Source organism: Stegodyphus dumicola, chromosome 5, assembly GCF_044657685.1.
Source record: "Stegodyphus dumicola isolate Sdum_Otavi_A_Nest chromosome 5, ASM4465768v1".
NCBI classification, from domain to species: domain Eukaryota; kingdom Metazoa; phylum Arthropoda; class Arachnida; order Araneae; family Eresidae; genus Stegodyphus; species Stegodyphus dumicola.
The window spans coordinates 142,521,230-142,540,431 of NC_140772.1; the positions used below are offsets into that span (position 1 = coordinate 142,521,230).

At 30.9% G+C, this 19,202-nt stretch overlaps 1 protein-coding gene across 1 annotated transcript in view; it reads right to left on the reverse strand.

Annotated features, from left to right (window-relative positions):
* Positions 1 to 19,202, reverse strand: part of LOC118199309 (uncharacterized) — a 116,929-nt gene that overhangs the window by 8,022 nt on the left and 89,705 nt on the right. The window contains exons 5-7 of the mRNA XM_085817139.1: positions 8,623 to 8,823; positions 6,569 to 6,871; positions 2,626 to 2,891 (exon numbers count right to left, since the gene is read on the reverse strand). Coding sequence (XP_085673265.1) covers positions 2,626 to 2,891; positions 6,569 to 6,871; positions 8,623 to 8,823 — 770 coding nt within the window. The remainder of the gene's footprint in view (positions 1 to 2,625; positions 2,892 to 6,568; positions 6,872 to 8,622; positions 8,824 to 19,202) is intronic.

Consider the following 19,202-nt stretch of genomic DNA (forward strand, 5'->3'; position numbering starts at 1 on the left):
ACTATGCTAAATGGAATAGAAAGTAGCCAAATCACCACTGAAAACGAATAAAATCGAAAGACACTGTCAACCTTATAATAAACGATTATTTAACCAACAAAACGTTTAGCATTCTTTAATGTATCAGTATCGTTGAAAAGTTAAGTTTACAAAATTTATTGCAGTTATAAAAAATTGCAAAGCAAAATTTATCAAAATCCTATACAGTGTTCCATGATGGACATTTCTTATCCTTCATGACAGCAAAAAGAGCTGAGGTAAATTTTTCAATGGTCATATTGTAAAACAATATGACAACTACAGTGTCACTGCTTTCTTGACATTTTCGTAACTCGGTTTATGACCTCTAAGATATTCTTCATATTCTCCAGAGTGTGGTGCTGGAGTATGAATTATTGATAGCGGAAAGAGTACCGTATGATTTAAGTTTAATCCTTAGACCATAGTTCCGAATGATAGCTTTTAGCATTTCATAAAGTGAGTGCATGGCGGATCGTGCCAGCCTTTCCTGAGGATCAAATGACTAAAGAAAGTAGATACCCTCTTTCATGCCTCCAGCAATTGTGATTCATGGCAGATAATCTGACACGCAGTGTCAACAATGTTCAGATATAGTTTATAAGGTATTTCTCCCGCCCTCTTCGCATGCCTTCGTTGTGTGGTGGTCTGCACGCTGGGCGCGTATCCCAGAGATCGGCGATTCAGTTCCCGGCGAAGGCTTTCCGAAATTTTAATCTTGCCTGCTTCCAAAAATTTCGAATGTCTTACACTGGCCCCCCGAACTAAAAGGGTGATCGATGATGATTCTGCACACCCAGGATTTGGCGATTGGGCTCCCTAAAAACCCCATTCGCGCTTTAAAAGGAGTATGTAAGGTATTTATCCCCCTTTCTTCGCATGCCTTCGTGGTGTGGCGGTCTGCCCGCTGGGCGCGTATTCTAGAGGTCCGAGATTCGATTCTCGGCGAAGACGTTGCTAATTTTTCATTTTGCCTGCTTCCAAAAATATACCTAATGTCTCTAGAAGTTTCACCATATCATTACAGACTGGAAACATGCAAATACAAATTAAGTCCATATGGGCTTCCACGAACCAAATGGACATTTCAAAATCAAAATAATTCTGTCTGCCGGTAAAAGGTAACTACTTTGCGTTGAGATCAAAAAGGCCATTCGCTGATCTGTTTTTAGAAACTGCTGTGAAATTTCAGTGGAGGAACTTTAAACCGAATAGACTAGTCTGGCACCAGGTGAGTTTCAGCTTTACCTAACTTTCTAAGAATATTGTGCTTGCCATTGACCAGAATGTCAAAAGAGCAATGACACAGTGGCTTCTCTACGGTACCTCATCTTAAGAGTTTTTGCAAGACATGGAAAAATTTGACTCATGATTAGACAAAATCATCATGGTGATTATGTGAAAAACACAGTGTCTGTCATGAAACAGAATGTATAGTGTTAGATTAAAAAAAATTGCTTCAAAAGCAATTTTTTTTTTTACCTATACAAATTTACATTTGGAAACCCATTTTTCCACTCATACTTAAGCTAAAACACGTTATTCAGAATGAGAAATTTTGTACAGTGGATTTTAATGCGAAGTATTATATGTAAAGAAAAAATTGGGGCGAAAGAGATGATACTCTTTGAAAGAAACAGGTTGTATTCGAAACTTTTTATATGCACAGAGCTTCCCGTTATGAATAAATAACAAACTAAAGTCGAATTAAAAAATTAAAAAGCATCACATAGTAAGAAAATCATAGATATACGCATATGTCTATACGAAAGGAAAATAAATATAATTCACATGATGCTCGTATTGATGAGGCATTTGTTTAATTCGAATTTCAATTACCGTTTAATTTGCACTTCTCATGAGTTACTCATCGAAATAAGCATTTTTGAAAACACAGAAAGAACAGATGGGAAGAAACAAATGCCTAAGCAACCAACTCTGATTTGTAGAAAGCAGCCAAATGAGTGAGTAAACATTTTTTTCATTTTTTATTGTGCTATTGAATTAATACGCATATAATTCCCAAATCAATATGTATGAGTATTTATTTCACTATAAAACTTTCATTATTGAATGTTAATAAATATACATCGTTTTATAATGTTATTATTATGCTATGTTTTTTTTTTTTTTTTTTGACTTACTGTTCTGTTGACCTCTTTTTTTCTTTCACATGACAGTGTTTTAAAATTGTAAGATTTTTCACTTTTGCTTTCTTTCACCCTACGATGTTTCATACATTGATAGATCTCTAATTTTTTCGTAACATTTCTGTTTCTTATACTTTATATATGGACATTCCTTTTTGAAATCATCTGCGCTCAAGTAAGTTTTGGATTCTAGTACAAGTAAAATATCTGATATATACACTTTGCATTCTTTCGTGATTATATAAAATGAAAAAAGAAGGTGAACAAAATATAAATAGCGAACACAAACTTTCAGAAAACTACTGTAGGCGTTTCAAGCAGAGAACACAACTGAAAGCCAAGGAAAGAACATTCTTATTCTCCTTAGTTTGTTTCGCTTCCATGTCAACAATGGACTTTCCAAATCCGCTGTTGCGACAACGGGCAAAGGTTTTCTTGGTATCCTCTGTGAACTTACCAAAGGAACTAATTCCTCTTTCTGCGTCTTCTGCCCGCTGGAAGATGAAGAAGTTTTTCCGGAAGAAAAATCTTCCTTATGCTGTTCTCCATCATAATAATGTCTGTTTTTGGCATCATAAGCGGCATCATGAGCCTCTTCGATTTTCTCTTCTTTCGTGAATCCTCTATCTCGTTCACCTTCCTTTGATCCATGAGCTGTGCCTTCTTGGTCCTTAAGTTTCGATCCGCTGGTGTGAGTGGATGATCCCTTATCATGGTGGGCATCTGCAATTAAAGACATCACAGGTAATGAGGAAGAATATAAACAAAAAATAAGCATGAAAAGTAAAGCAAATATTAACTGTATCCCCTTTTATTACATTTTGCTTCGCAACATCTGTATGTCAGATAAAAAAGGGTGTTTATCACATTAATTGGCATGGATAAAGTATTCTGTAACAAGGCTTCCCTGTACCAAAGTTAAGTTACTTGAAACTTTAGATCTCCTTAAAATTTGAGAAGATTAGTAAACGTTGCCTCTCTGACAGACTTTTCAAATTGCATGTCAGACAAGAATACTCACAATTCCTTAAGATTTATAATACATGTTAAAAAATTATTTAAAACGTTTTATTTAACGAAAGATATTGTAAGAGCTGGAAATAGAAATAGAAAACACAAACATAGATGCAAATCCCCCCTCAAAATCGGATAATAATCAGTTTCAACTGTTAGCTAATAAAGTAATTAATTTCAATAATTAGTCAGAATGAAACTAATATATAAAACTTTCATCATATATATTACATTACAAAAAATCTATTTTGATGAAGCGTTTTTTGTGGGTTTCAGATAATTAATGTTGCAAACCGATTTAGCTCTTCTACAGCTAAATCGGTTTGCAACGAACCTCAAGCTATAACGAAAGAACCATTTGGTCCCGTCCAGATTTTCATACACTTAATGTTATTTTATCCGGCAATATCGAACCTCCAAATTTGTATGAAAATCAGATATAACGAACTTTATGATTATCTTAGGCTGACATTTTGTTGGTAATTCTCATAGCTCTTTCGAAAACTTCTGCAAATTTTAACTGAAAAATTATCGACTCTTAAAATAATCCATGTTTAGACTATTAGGATAGTGACTATATAAGTTTACTATTTTTTTTTAAATTTTCCCTCCTATGTATCTGTGCTCCAGAAAAGAGCCATTCGAGATACGTGTAACACCCAGCTCTTTAAAAAGCGGAATAGACGATAAACATACCTTACAAGATCATATTGCGTCTCAAAAATATTTATTCATAATTAAAAATATGTTTTGAGGGATCTATGCATTTTGAGGGAATTGTCTAAATCAGGGATGGCTAACCTTTTTCGATTAGTACACCAGTTAAGTTACGGTTTATTATTTCAGGTGTCCAGTGAGCCACTTGTTATATTTCTTTTTAAAATTCCTCTTTGAATCCCTGCTTTGATTTCAGACTATCGAATTATACTCTGTAACTATATTTGATGTTTAGTTACTAACTTGTAAATTGAATACACAGCATTTTAAAAATTTCAGTTTAATATTATGATAATGTAAAGGGTCCTAAAGTAAACGCACTTTATGTAAGTGAGAAAATAAAATAAATGTAATCAATGCTAGTTGTTTTCAATTTTTTATATTATGAATACAATTCAAAATACATTATTATTATTTCCCTTAGAAAATGGTGTCCTCTTTAAGACGCTTCACTAAATATACTTTTTACTTTTCAAAATACTTTAATTTAATATTATAAATAAACACTACAATATTACATTAAAAAACTACATTCATTTCATTCCATTTAGTTCGACACCTGAACCTTATTAGCTATGTCAATTATTTTTGGGTCATTAAAAGTAGTCTTTAAAGTAACACACAAAGTTCACTCAAATCTGAACTAAAGCGGCTCCTTGATGAAAACACTTGATCATAAGCGTATTAGGACCCAAACATTGTAAACAGTGCTATTGCAAATTTTTTCATGGCTGAAAAGTTTTGTGGGAGATCATTCCGTTGTTCAAGGATTAAGTTTTCTGACTTTTGGATGCAATATTTAAAATCCACACATTCAACTTCTTCTAATGTTTCGCCAAGTTTGACAAATTTGTTCTCGTATGTAGAATTTTCTTAAAATTCTGTCAGTTCCATCTCTAAGTTGACAATATCCGAGGGTAAACAAACACTACTCCCCCCTTTGGAACAATCTGGGCATGGCGCGCCCTCTTTCGAGCAGCATTGCTCACCCTAGTATAATAATAATAATAATAATTTATTCCTTTTCTTTCATTGCATCACTTATTTATGTATGCGTTTAAAAAAAGAAATTAAAAAAATATTGAAGAAACAAATTTTACCACCGTAATAAAAAAGTCAATCAAATCTCCGCGCGTAAAGTGTTAGCCATCATTTAATATTTAGTGTAGTTATAAATGGGGGCTTAATTTCTGCCTCTTTTCTTTAGGAGAGCCAGAAGTTTCACTCTCGAACTCTTTCTCACATTGAAGCGAAGCATTGAACCTACATAAAAATATTTAATTTTCAAAATTATTCTTTTCTCCCTTGGCACAGTGTGAGAACCACTGCTCTAATGTAAAAGCTTTATGTGACATTTATTTAAAAATTCAGTTTTTGTATGGTAACTTTTCAAATTATTACATTTAGGAAACCAAATAATCTGAATCAATAAAGAGACATTAACGTTCATAAGTGTTTTCATTCGCTAAACATCATTTTGCTATAACTCGAAATATGAGTTTTGTTGCATACCACCTTCCTATGCAAATATAGGAAACCCAAAACGAAACTGTGTCATAATTTACAGCTTAGTTTGGGCCCTGTCTTTACTACTTATCCCACTCACGTACTTCTCAAGAAAAAGTCCGTTTGCCTACAGGAGATTTCTATGGTGGAAAGGGACTAGTCACCCATCCGTTCTAGAAAATTTCATAGCGGCTTGAGCTCTTTTCTGAATCCGCCTTTGATGGCCGCTAGTGTTGGGGATTTCTTAAATGTTGATTTTAGTGAACGTAAGTGAATAAAAGTAATTTAATATGACCCTGTAGTGCGCCACCGAAATACCTGTCGTGTGCCGTAGGTTTGCTATCCCTGGTTTAAATCATTATTTTTATATTAAATAATCTATGATGTAAAATTACTTACATGCAGAGAAACTAAAAAAAAAAAAAAAAAAAAAGAAAAGGAATTAAAATACTGAAAAGAAATAGCATTTGTAATTAAAATTTAATAGGATTTTTAAAAATTTAGTATTCACTTTTTTGGTATGTGTGAGAATGCTAAAAATTTTTTATTAATGATTCGCCAGTCAGTTTTTTATTTATTTATTTTTGAGATAAATGTTTCTTATCGGATATAGTTTTCAGTCTTTTTGGAGTTCATTATAGCGGGATTTGACTGTATTTTCAATTTTGGTAGCTATAGTGTTAAGCATACTACTGGTTATAAAAATAATAATGATCAACAGTAAGAATTTATAAATGAAATTTGGGAGGAAGAGAATACTTTTAAATGTATAACATTAAACTACCGACATTAGTCCATTTAGCTATCTCAGATGAAATTCTTAATTTCGGTAATGTAAAGGCAATTTTCGAAAACAGTTCTATATTACCAATAGTAATAAAATTAAAGAATGACTTTAATGTTAATGTCAGTACCCTTAAATAATAAATGTAATAACATGCACTGCAGACTTGTCGGTGTTAACTGAAAATCGCTGTAGTTTCTTACTGATATGTATTATTTTATGGCGGAGATCATTAAAATAAAAATACGTGTGTTGTTGTTAAGTGTTCTCAATTACAATTTTTACAGTTTTGTTGCTAGTTTCATACTCAATTGTTCTCAAGTTAATTTCACAAACCTTCTCAATTTCTCTGCAGGTTAGAATGGAAAATGCAGCTTACCATTTAAGAAATATTCTCTTTCGGCTGTTATTTTGTATCCTCTTTCTCTGTATCCTTCTTTCCTACGTCCTTTGTCCTTGTCCAAGTAGCCTTTGTCATTCTCTTCTTTGTGAAGATTTCGCTCGCTGTTGTGTTCCCGATGCCCTTTCGATTCTTCGCTGTGATGTAATCTGGAAGATTCAGCATCTTCTTTCAGAGCATGACTGTCTTCCTTCAAATGGTGTCCATCGTGTGCAACATGGGGTTGTTTTTTATAATGAACTCCATAAGGAGGACTGTAATGGGGTGATCGGACATGGTCGTCTGGAATGAATTGAGAAACATATTTGTAAATGTTGTTTTTGCTTTGAAACAATTTTTAATTTAACATTTAACACTGTTTGGCCAAGAAAGGCTATTTGATGCAACTGATGCGTTTATGAGCTTTTGATACGCATCAAAAACTTTATTATTTAAAACTAATTAATCATTCTTCTTAACAATGAATCCGCGCAAATTCTTATAACTCAAACACTTAAATGAAAAGCTTATAAGGATATTAAAAGCTCGAAGTTAATTTTGGGGAAGATCCTTCCAGCATATAAAAGATATTGTTTCGTTGGAAGGATAAACAGTTTTGCAAGTGATATGTTTTACTTCATTTAAACACTTCCAACTACGTTTACTGCATGATCGTCGGCTTTGTACAAATAAAACAGCGATACAGTTTCACTAGAAACAAGATATTTTATGACAAATTTGTGATAGCTGATTAGTAAAATGTTACAAATGTTTAACAAAGATAACCATTAACAGATGCTTTAATCTTTACCAATTATTTGGAAATATAGTTCAGTAACTGACACATTATTCAGTTGCGAGCTGTTATTATTCTTCATTGCATGTCTTTTCTTTACGTATTGCAAGATTATCACTTCTGAATATCTGAACACCTAATTATAATGATATAATTAGGAGATCAATCTCAAACTAAACTAATTCGGAGATCAATCTCAAACTAAAAACTAACTTGAGAAAAAAAATAAAATGCAGGAAATCAAATTGTATGCAATACATTAAAGTTTTCAAGCACCACATGTGTGCTTTTTTCCTTTGTTGCTCGTTGCCCAATGCCATTTATCTGTAAAGTGTATAATTAAATTTACTAAATAAGGATTTGAGTAATGTAACATAAGTTGATTTATATATTCAGAGAACGGTAGTATTATAAATTTACTTTCAGGTTATCTGTAAATTCGAAAAATACTGCAATCTCGTTTTGGTATTTACCAATATCACCGAATCATATCTGTTTAGGACACCTTGCATATGCAGAATTCTTCGTTTCCTTGACTAGAATTAAATGAATTAGTGTGAAAGATTTATAACAGAACTCTTTCTATTAGTTCTTCTTCAAAGCGCAAAGGCACCTATCTGCTTTGCAGTAACAGAATAAGTATTGACTTATGTAATATAAGAGTTCTAAGAGTCTGAAACGGATTATAGTTTACACATATCACATAAAAATGGTTATATTCTATGCGTATTACATAAAATTGTAAAGGTTTACAAACTTTCTCTCAATATTTCACCTTTTATTGCATGAAAATTAATAAAATATTTACTAATTATTGTATTCATAACTCTATTAGATTGAAGTTAGATATATACCCTTCACAGCTGTTTTAAGTGTCCAGCAAAATGCGTTCAATCTAAAAAAGACAACTATTTTAGAAATCGTTAAGAGAGTGATTGAAGAAGACATCGTTAACAGAGTGAATTAGAAGAAATTTTCTGTTATCGCCTATAGCGTAGCCAAACTGTTTGTAACAATCTGATTATAAATTTCTGCACTATCATTCAAAACTAAAAGTTTAATGAAGAAATAAAATTAAATTAGAAATCTTTTGCATTTATGCATTTATATTCAATAAATCCATGTACTCTAACATAATAACTCTAATATAAGTATTGTTACAGGTGAAATACAGAGAAGGGAGCTTTTTTTTTTTTTTTGAGTAATTACTTGCTATAAGGTTTCTTTTTATTACAGTAAATTTAATAAGTTTGCTTACCAATTATAGCAGCTGTTTCCGTGTCACTTCCTGTGGCAACAGAGCCTCCGGTGTGCGTTTTATGATGATCGCTGTTCTCTTTTGCGTGTAATTTTTTATCTTCGAAGGAGTCGTGATCATTATGGCTTTCATGCTCCTTCAGCCCGCTTGTCTTGTCATGAGCTTTTTTAGCCTTATCATACTCCGTGTCCAAAAAGTGCTCTGAAACAGCGTTACAGATTTTGTCATTATTTTAATATAAAAAGTTCATTGTACGTTCTAATTATGCGAAACTCCACCCAAGACTCGCGAAAATGTTTTTATGAGACAAAGCAGTATGCCACCGAAATAGTTATTTGGCATGATGTCGACGAAAAGTATTTGAGTTGCTACTTTTGTATACATACACACAACACACATCTGTTTTAGTCTGTGAGCAACGTGGAAACTGTGCGCGATGCCAAGTTCGTGCAAATGTCTGATGTTCTTTTAAGCGAAAACAGATCGCTATCTATATGAGGAAAACAACAAAGCAAAAACATTACAGAAGGATTTTCTCGGGGGGGGGGAATATTTTATTACAGATTTTCTTTTTTGAATTTTGCATAGAGATTGTCCTTTTCTGAATTCTTAATGCACCGCCATTTTGAAAATGGTTCCTGTCTTTGGCACATTAGTTTGTGAAAATTTTGAATCTCGTCAAGAGATACCCAGCTGTGGAAAGAAACCCGTTTCTCTGCAAAGTCGTCAACGAGTTCGTGACTTTTCTGGGGAGATGCGGATAATCAGAAAGTACCAATTTCTTTTTGATGCTTTCTAAAATGTACCCCCATAGCACAAAACATCCTCAGGATGTCCTATTTAAGTCGCAATATCCCGGGACATACTTAGGATGTCCTAAGGATGTTGATTCTCAGATGTCCTGAGGAGATCGTAATTTAACATCCTGAGGATGTCTTATTTAAGTCGCTATGTCCCGGGATATGACAGGATGTCCTGAAGATGTTGTTGATTCTCAGATGTCCTGAGGAGTTCACCAATTTCACATCCTGAGGACATTCATTCTGCATTGTCCGGAGGACTTTCGTTGTCAAACATTTTGAGGATATTTGTTCTCAAATTTACCAGTTTTAATTTTTTGACATTGCACATCTGAAACTTGCACATTATTTTATTTTTCATATGTATTTTACTAAGTTGTTTCTAAATGCTGTACATTAAAAATATTGATATGATTGATGATTTATTCTTGTTATTTTGTTACTAATTTTAACTGCTATTTTTTCTGACGTTTTTAAAAATTTATTTAGTCATGGAAAAGATTTTTTTCAATGGATTAGCATTTTCTAGAATATTTGCAAAATTCTAAATAACATATATTTTTTTATAAAAAATGTATAAATTACATGTATAATTACTTACAGATTACAAACCCTACTACAAATATAGGTACAATTAGATATAGATATATTTTATTACGGAAACGATTTTTTTTTTTTTTTTTTTTTTTTTTTTTTTTTTTTTTTTTTTTAATTTGGGTATGTAGACATTAGGTATTTTTTTGGAAGCAGGAAACATGAAAAATTAGCAACTGCCTTCGCCGGGAATCGAAGGACGGACCTCTGGAATACTGGCCCAGTGTGCAGAACCACTACACCACGAAGACACGCTAGGTGTGGTGGTGGTGTATTTAATTATGGCAAAGCACACTAGGGCTATCTGCCTAAGGGGAGGGATGTCATCGTGGAGACTTTCTAAGGGAAACTGGCTCGTATACACGTTACACGTGGGGAAAACCAAGAAAACACCCATGCAGCCAGCCCGTTCGCGGGATTCGAACCTCGGATCGCACTACCAGGGTTCAGCGACTTTACCGCTCGGCCGCTGATGGGCCGAAGACACGCTAGGAAAGCGGGAGAAATACCTTATATTACTTCTCTTTTTAAAGGCCGACTTTTTTTTTAAGGGGATCCAATCACTAAATCCTGGGTGTGGATATACCTCATCCAACACCTTTTTAGTTCGGGCGCCACTGTAGAGACATTAGGATTTTTTTGGGAAGCCGTAGAGATGAAAAATTAGCAACCGCCTTCGCCGTGAATCGAACCACGGACCTCTGAAATACCGGCCCAGCGTGCAGTACTATTACACCACGAAGGCACGCTAGGAAAGCGGGAGAAATACCTCATAAGGAAAATTTTTTTTCCCTAATTACAGGACAAAAAATATTTTTCAATCGCGCGATCTGTTATTGATATTGAATTACAGTCGTGCGATAATTTCGCAGTAAAGATACATCTCTGATGACTATCCAAGATTCTAGAAACTTTGGTCTTATATAGAGATGGTCGTCTTATAGAAATAATGCTTAATATCAATATTTATTTATAATCTCAGAACTATTGGTCACTTTCAGAAGTGGTCGTTTGAGAGGCGATATTCTATATATTTATTTACTGATACTCTCAGATTCCAAAATTTGTTTATATTCTCAGAAATATTGGACGGAAGGTGGTCTTCCCATACATGCAAAATTTTACATTTCATTAAAAATGAATTCGGCATTATTTAACTATTTCCCTATTAATTAATTAATTAGATAAAGAAAAAATTAGGAAATAGTACTGTTTATTACGGAATAATGTAGGATGTTCTACAGTTCTTTCGCGTCATTGCACAGTGTATCCGGCAAACTAATAGTTCTTCGTATTCTTCCGCAAATCCGTAAACATCTGTCTGATTTGAAACGAAATCCGAAATGGCTGCGCCATGAAGTTAACTTGTATGGATATTTTCTGTTGCATGAAAGGTAAGTTCAGTTGTAATACTTGTATGTTTACTTTTTTTGCTTTTCGAATTTATGTTATTTATGTCATTTTGACAGTTAAATGTTTCACAGTTTTATGAATTGTTACCATTCTGTCGTGAATTACGTGTATCTCAGTGGCTGGCTGTCTTTTCAAATATCTAATTTGCCCTGCTATCCAAATGTTTATGACTGAATTTTTTTTAGTCTAGTTTATGCATTCAGTTTCAAAATAATATGTGTGATCAGATTGCTTATTATTTTATTGCAGCAATAAATTTATGTTAAATAGTTTGAACAATTGTATAAAAATAAAAGTTTTCATTGTTTTGTCCAAAATATGTATGGTTGAAACATTATCTTAATCTAGTTTGTAATTCAAGTTTTTTGGGGGGTACTGTTCTGTTTTGGGACCAGAATCGGAAATATATGAACCTGTGATCGTAAGTATGTGCATAGATGTGTATATGTAGACACACAAACATACAAATATACAAGCATACATAAATACAATTCTGAACCCGGTCCTGATAACAGAACAGTACCTTTTTTTAATCTTTTTTGAATATTTTATAAAAGGATTAAGCATTTTTCAAACTGCATATCATTTTAAGATTCGACTTGCAGGAAGACAAAATATGGTCATTCAATCAAATGCTTATGATTGCTTTTAACATTTTCTCATAAATATTGTTTGCATTTTTATTGTATTTTAGATACTTTAGTTATGTAAAGTGAACATGAGAATATTAGGAAAGCTGAAGAATATGAATAGCTACCATAATACATGTATTTTTTCATCGAGCCCATTGTTTTAGAAACCAATGCACCATTATTATATGCTGGCTTATTTTATAGTTATATGCAGTTTAATTTTATGTTCATGTTACTGTAGTATTGTCATTATAATAAAAGTATTGATAATTTTTGTTGAATCTTGCAAGTTGCCTAACATTCAGAATTATTACTACCGAATTTTAATGATAGGTTTTTTCGAGTTGACATAATCTGTCTGATAAATAAAATAAACTGGTGTTTAAATTATATGCATTTCTCTTAATGTTTCATTGAAAGTGAGATGGAAATATAAATGCTATCCAGAAAAATGAATTCTTTTTGCCTGAAATAACAAACTGTACTAAATGATTAATGTTTATTATATCATTTTAGAAATGTCAATATTAAAGTTTCTTCCCCTTCTCTTCTTTGATTTTGAAATAATTTATAATAAAATAATATATGCATAAGTGTAATTAATGTAAAGTGTTATTCAATAATATAATTTATTTTTACTGATATTTTTATATTTCTTATCTGGGTTTTCTTTTGGTGTTAGAAGGAGGAAAAGACGGTAATGTTTTAATTAAGGAAATAATTAAAACATTACAGTCTTTTAAATAACACAATTACAGTAATGTTTATTGAAGCAATCAGTACTGTGTGATTGCCAGTGATTGAATAATGTTAAAATGCATTGTTCATAAGGAAATTTGCTTATCTTTGTGTTATAGATTTTATTTTGACACAAGCTGAAATTTGAATTATTGGAAGCACTTTGAAAAACCAAATTATTTCCTGAATCATTAATCAGGCCAATATATAACATACAAATTTTCATACAAAATTATTTCTTTGAGCATATTATAAAGAGCTCATTTAATTTTAGTATTTGTACAAATTTTAGACAAAAGTAGCATGTAACAGTTAAAGATTTATTGAAGCCTACTTGTTATTTGTGGTAACAAAGAAGTGTGAAAGATATTGCCACATTAGCGAACATGACGATCATTGATGCTTAGTTTAGTAATTTAATAATATATTGAGAAATGCTGGGAACTTTCAGAAGTAGACATTTCGGAAATGATGGGATAAGAAATTTACATGGTTTTATTATTTATTCTTTAGTTAAGAATGGATTTTAGATGTTCATGTGAAAGAATTCTGTTTAATTATATGTGAAAGAATTGTTAAAGTTTGGCATTTAAAAAATGAATTAATAATATGCAATTATCTTTTTTTATACATATATTACTATATATTTCTAATGCGCTATGTAAATGTCAGTGCTAAACAATTGAGATACTATTGTCAGGGCAATCTTTTCTTATACATGAAAAATTCTGATACTTTCTTATCATCTGCCCTCACAGCTTCAACTTATGCTAAAACAGCAAGAGTATGCACACTATAATAGCAAACTATGAATATGCATACCACACACATGTATTTACATGCTTTATATTTAATCTTTATTTCTGAATAGTATTCCATTGAATGAAAAATATGTGAATATTGACCCAATGTATATATTTTTGTGTGTGTGCATCCTAAAATTTCCTGTTTCTTATAAAGTGCTTATTTGAATTACTACTTGTGAACAGAGCAGTAGATATGAACCATAAACCATTTTGCCAATTTTCACAGCTTTGCAGATAGTTAGAAAGCACCAAAATTTGTAATAATGTTAAGTGATGTTCTATACTTTTGTGTTAATTTTTCTATTCTATTAATTCTATTACTGTGTTATCAAACTTTCTGCAGGAATTTCAACTGGTTAAGATGTTATTACCATGTGGAGAAGAATTTGGTTTTCAAGCTAGAAAAAATTGCAGCTGAAGAATTTTGTAGAAGGTCAGTCAAACTGGTTTTAGTTAATTATAATTTAATTTTGGGTGAAGAATTCTCAAATTTATTTATCATAAGTGTCTAAAGGTCTTCTAAATTAAATTCTGCTTGTTTTTGAAACTTTTCATGACATTCATTCTTTGATTATTATTATTATTATTATTATTATTTTTTTTTTTAATTTACTAACTTATATCCAGGCACATAATGTTGCATTTAATACCATACCTTAAATATTGTAAAATGTTAAAATAATACATTTCACTTAAAAATGTGGTTGTGACAGTAAATTTTCTGTTACATTTAATCATATCTTTAAACATTGGTATACATCATTTTTCAATAATCTGTATATTATTTTGTGCATTTCTTTTACATCCAAGATCTGGCATATGACTTGCTTTTCAAACTGATAACATGGTGTATTAATGTAATCTAATAGTTAAAGTTTACTATGGAACGGGCCAAATTTAATAAATTATTCTTTGATAGAAATTTATTCATGTGTTCAGTGTGTCTCATCTCTTTAAATTGCTAAAGTAAATTTTATGTACTTGCATTTAGGAATTTTGACTGTATCAGAGTAATTTTTTTTCAGTTATTATAACATGCAAGGGAAAAAATTCATTCATAGCTAGGTATTTAAAATTAGTTAATTAAAGTCCTTAATAAAGAGGGACGTTTTGTTGTTTTTAATGTCGATAGAGTTTAATTCAAAAATATGCCACATTAAGGGTTACTTTTTAACCTAATTTAAAATTTTCATTACTTTAACATGTCCAATAATTGTTATTTTAACTCCGATATTGTAATAATATCAAAATTCCTTACTTTTTGATAGGTAATCCAAATGTAAAACAAGAAAAGAAAAAATTAAAATCTAGTAGTATATTTATTTCATACCTCTAACAAATAAAAACAACACAAGCACTTTTTACTGTCTATCTGCATAGTGTGGCATGTCCCGTAAGACTGAGATTTGTATGGTCAAATCCATGTTTCAGTTAAAGGAAAATGCATGCACAGTCTTCTGATTTTCCCTTCGATTAAGGATTCTGTATATACTAGCATAAGAAATATATTAGTTAATGCAGTGTTATACATCAATATTTATAGACAATTATTGTGGCTATGTTTATTATAATTTTGTTCACTGTAATGGCTGGAGTGCCTAAAACATCATGCTGTGTAAACAAAACTCAAATCTTCATGTCTGCATAGTGCTCCACTTGTGTTTAAACCACTGAAATGGTGATTATGGTAGAACATCTTTGGTAAAAATTTACTCTACTGTAACCCTTGGCAAATCGTTTCTTTTTTTTTTATATCAAGATCGTCACCTGAGAGGATCGACACCAATTTCAAGGTGGCCGCTACACAAAACCAAAATAAGAAGTCAAAGACATACACAAACTCTGTGTCCATGTACACATCGACCTATTAAAACAGAGAACTGCACAAACTGGGCATTGTGCACTGCCTTAACTTTGTCCATGTACACATTGATCTATTTTCACTTTAAGAAAATCAAAAAGTTAAAAATATCATAGTTACCAGAAAAAATTCGCCACTGTCTTAACACACAGACAACCAAAAATACACAGAGAGGAATAAGTTACCAAAAATACATATTTCCTAACATAAAAACATTAAACAACAAATCTTCTAACAAAAATTAACACACAGAGATAAAAAAATAAATGAAATGTCATTTTTTTAACATACCTTTTTATTCACATGCATATGTTTAGGCTTCCCACCACCATCCCCCAGGTAAGCAATTCAATTAAATTTTTCGTCTCTTAGTCACCTCAGACATACTCAAACAATGGTACCCACACCAAAATAATAAATGCATGTTCAAAATACAAGACCATACCACTTCTGTGCAACCAAAAACAGCAATTGAAAAGAATGGTAAGAACCAAAAACCTGGGACCGTACAAAAGGTTTACTATTAAAAAAAAGTAGCTAAATTTATCACAGCACGTTGGCAATATTTGCAAAAATAACTCCTTTTTATTGACAAAAAAAAAAAGTTTTTTTTTTTCCCAAAGGCTACTTTCGCCAACATTATCAACATTAGGGTTACCGAAAAACTTATTTGACGCAATGGGCTTCCACATTTCACAAACAACCAATATCACTTTGCGATTTTTTTTCAGACAGAAACCAAGGTGTACCATACAGTGAAGATTAGCCACATCTTCATTTACTACTGTTACAAGTACTTCTTTGGTAAATTTCTGCGGTTAAATTCAAAAGTTTAAAATTGCATTAACCTGATCAGATTCAGAGTCATAGCTAGGGTTTTCAGCACTCAGGGACAACTGAGATTTTTTTCATAAAATATACTTCTTTGGTAGATTTCTGCAGTTAAATTCAAAAGTTTAAAATTGCATATTGCTTATCATGATCAGATTTTATTTTCTGCACGTAGCTAACAATTACTTATGTGTTGTCAGATAAATGTTACCAGATGCAGTTAATTATTTTTTACTTGCCAATCTCATGAGACAAGTTTTATTTGCTCCTGCAAGACTTTACTTTGTGTTGCAAAATAAATTTATTCTCACTCTTTTTGGACTTGCCTACACATTAAATTTAAAATAGTTTTATGAATAGGTAAGATGTAATTATCATAATTTTGTTTCTCTCTTTATCTTGGCAACTTTATATGTTGATTCAGTATCCAGGTTACCTACCAGTGGCTGATTGATAAAACTGCTCATATGTTCAGCTGGTGGTTTGAGTTTATTTTCTGACATAAAAAATTTTAAAAGGCATCCCCCATGTTTATTTTACTATAATTGAAAAATCAAATAATTGCTACTCTGTTTATAGGTACTAAATGTTAAAATATTTTAAATGCTTCCTTTAATTTGCATTCTAATAGTCATTTGTTTAAATTTAATTATGAATTATATTCACATATAGTAATTGTGAGTGTTTTTTTTAATTTTAGGTGCTGTGAAAGGCAATGACAGAGATCCAATTTATCAAGAGTTCTTATATACATAAGAATACATGGATATAAGATTGTTTTTCATGAATTCAAATAAAATGTGATAAATTGGATTAATAAAAACTATTTTGAATTTTGAAAAGTGTTTTTCCTTTGTTAATCATAATATAGTGCTATAAATTTCTGAATGTGTTTATTTTTCATCCAAATAAATAGCTTTACAAAAATTTGTCATATTAATAGATATTGCATAATTTAGCATTATTATAAATATTTATTATAGCAGATTTAGCTGAACTACGTTTTTAGTGTCTTTGCAGATGAAGTCACAAAGGTAAGTGGTTAGATATTTTTCTGTATTCCCCATTAAGTAATTTTATCTGGTAAATTACCATTACTTATATACTAAAGGTGAAAGAATAAGCTTTCCTTGAAGATACAAAAATTTGCAGATATTTCAAAAAATTGGTATACGCAAAAAAGTTCTTAAATTGCCACATATGCGAAACTGAAAATGTTATATATGAAATAGTTCAGAAATATAAATATTTTCACTATTTTTTAACTATAATTCACTGCATTTGTTATATATAATCACAGTTTAAGGTAGCAGTGCTTTTCTCACTGTGATTTCTCATGTATTTTGATTCATAAATCCACGTATTTTGATTTCTCTTTTGAGACCGAATAAAAAATGAACTAAACATTCTCGTTGACATTGAGAGTTGAATAAAAGCTCACCTCAAAATAAAATGAATTAATAAATTTATGGAAAATTTTACATTGCATATATTGAGCAGAAAGAGTAAACTGAATATACTTAATGGAATTAATAATTGGTAGAGTTGATAGCAGATTAAAATGCCTTAATTGCATGGTAAACAGTAGATCTTTTGAAGTTTTTCTATGTTGCGTAAAATGCAGATTTAAATTTTTGATATTGATTGTCATATAAATGGCAATTACTGTTTTATTTTGCTCTGAAATGAAAGGTTAGTAATAAAATTCTGGATGAGACAACTTTTAACATGCGCTAGAATTTACAAAGTTTAATTTGGTGCTGATTTCAACTGGTAAATTTCATTTTACTGAATTTTGCATAAGATAATACCAATGAACCATTGCAAATTATTTTCAAAATTTTTTTTTAATCTAAAAGGGCTATTAGTTTTGAAATATGACTTCATATCGTCAGTCGTAAACTTGTTTCGCTTTTCATTCAAGTCTTGCCATTTGGCAAAATTTAACATATTTACCTTTGAAATCTAATATATTATTTACTAACAAGCCAAGCTATTTAAAAGCATTACACACAGTTCTTAATAATGCTTTTTTTAATTTTTAATCTGATTGATTTAAAATGCATTTAATTCATGATATATCTAATTGAAAACATTTTAATATTTCTACATAATTACATGATATATTTCTTCATTTTTCAAATATATAGAAGATATATAACTTTCTGGTGTCAGTATCTTATAAAATGTTTTGCTATTTTCACTGCCCCATCTGTATTGATAATCTATGCATTCATAAACTTTTAGCCTGAGTGACTGCTAAAATCTGACGCCTTTCAGATTTTTGTTTTAATTGTGTGAGCAGAAAGATAGAATTTTAGAAGAGCTTCTTGAGTTACCTTTTGAATGATATAAAGAATTGTTAACATAATGTCAAATTTTTACAACTAAATATTAAATATATAAAAAAGCCTGCAGCATTCTCATGTTACGAAAGCATATTTATTTATTCTGAGGCTAGGAATTGATTTAGTTTTAAAAATACAATTTATTCCTTTTAACAATTTCCCAACAGTGTCATCAAAACACTATAAATTCCTTACATGTTTTAAAGGAAGATGATTCATTTATGTAAAGATTATTAAATGGGTAATTTTATTTTTCAATTTTTAATACAAATTAACTGAAATTAGAAACTGATTTTGTAAAATAATTTAATTATGAATAATTCAATTTGGGGGCTATTGGATGTTTAGAAATGATCAAAAGATTTTTAATATCTTAAAAATAAAAGCAAAATTTTCAGTTTTAATATTTTGTATTAATAATTCATTTTAATTTCCTTGCTCAGTTTTAATATATTCACAAATTCAGATTTAAAAACAAAATAAGTTGTATAAATATTTTCAACATTTCTGATTTTTCCATAGTAACCATAGGAGAACGATTTGAGACTATCTGTGTA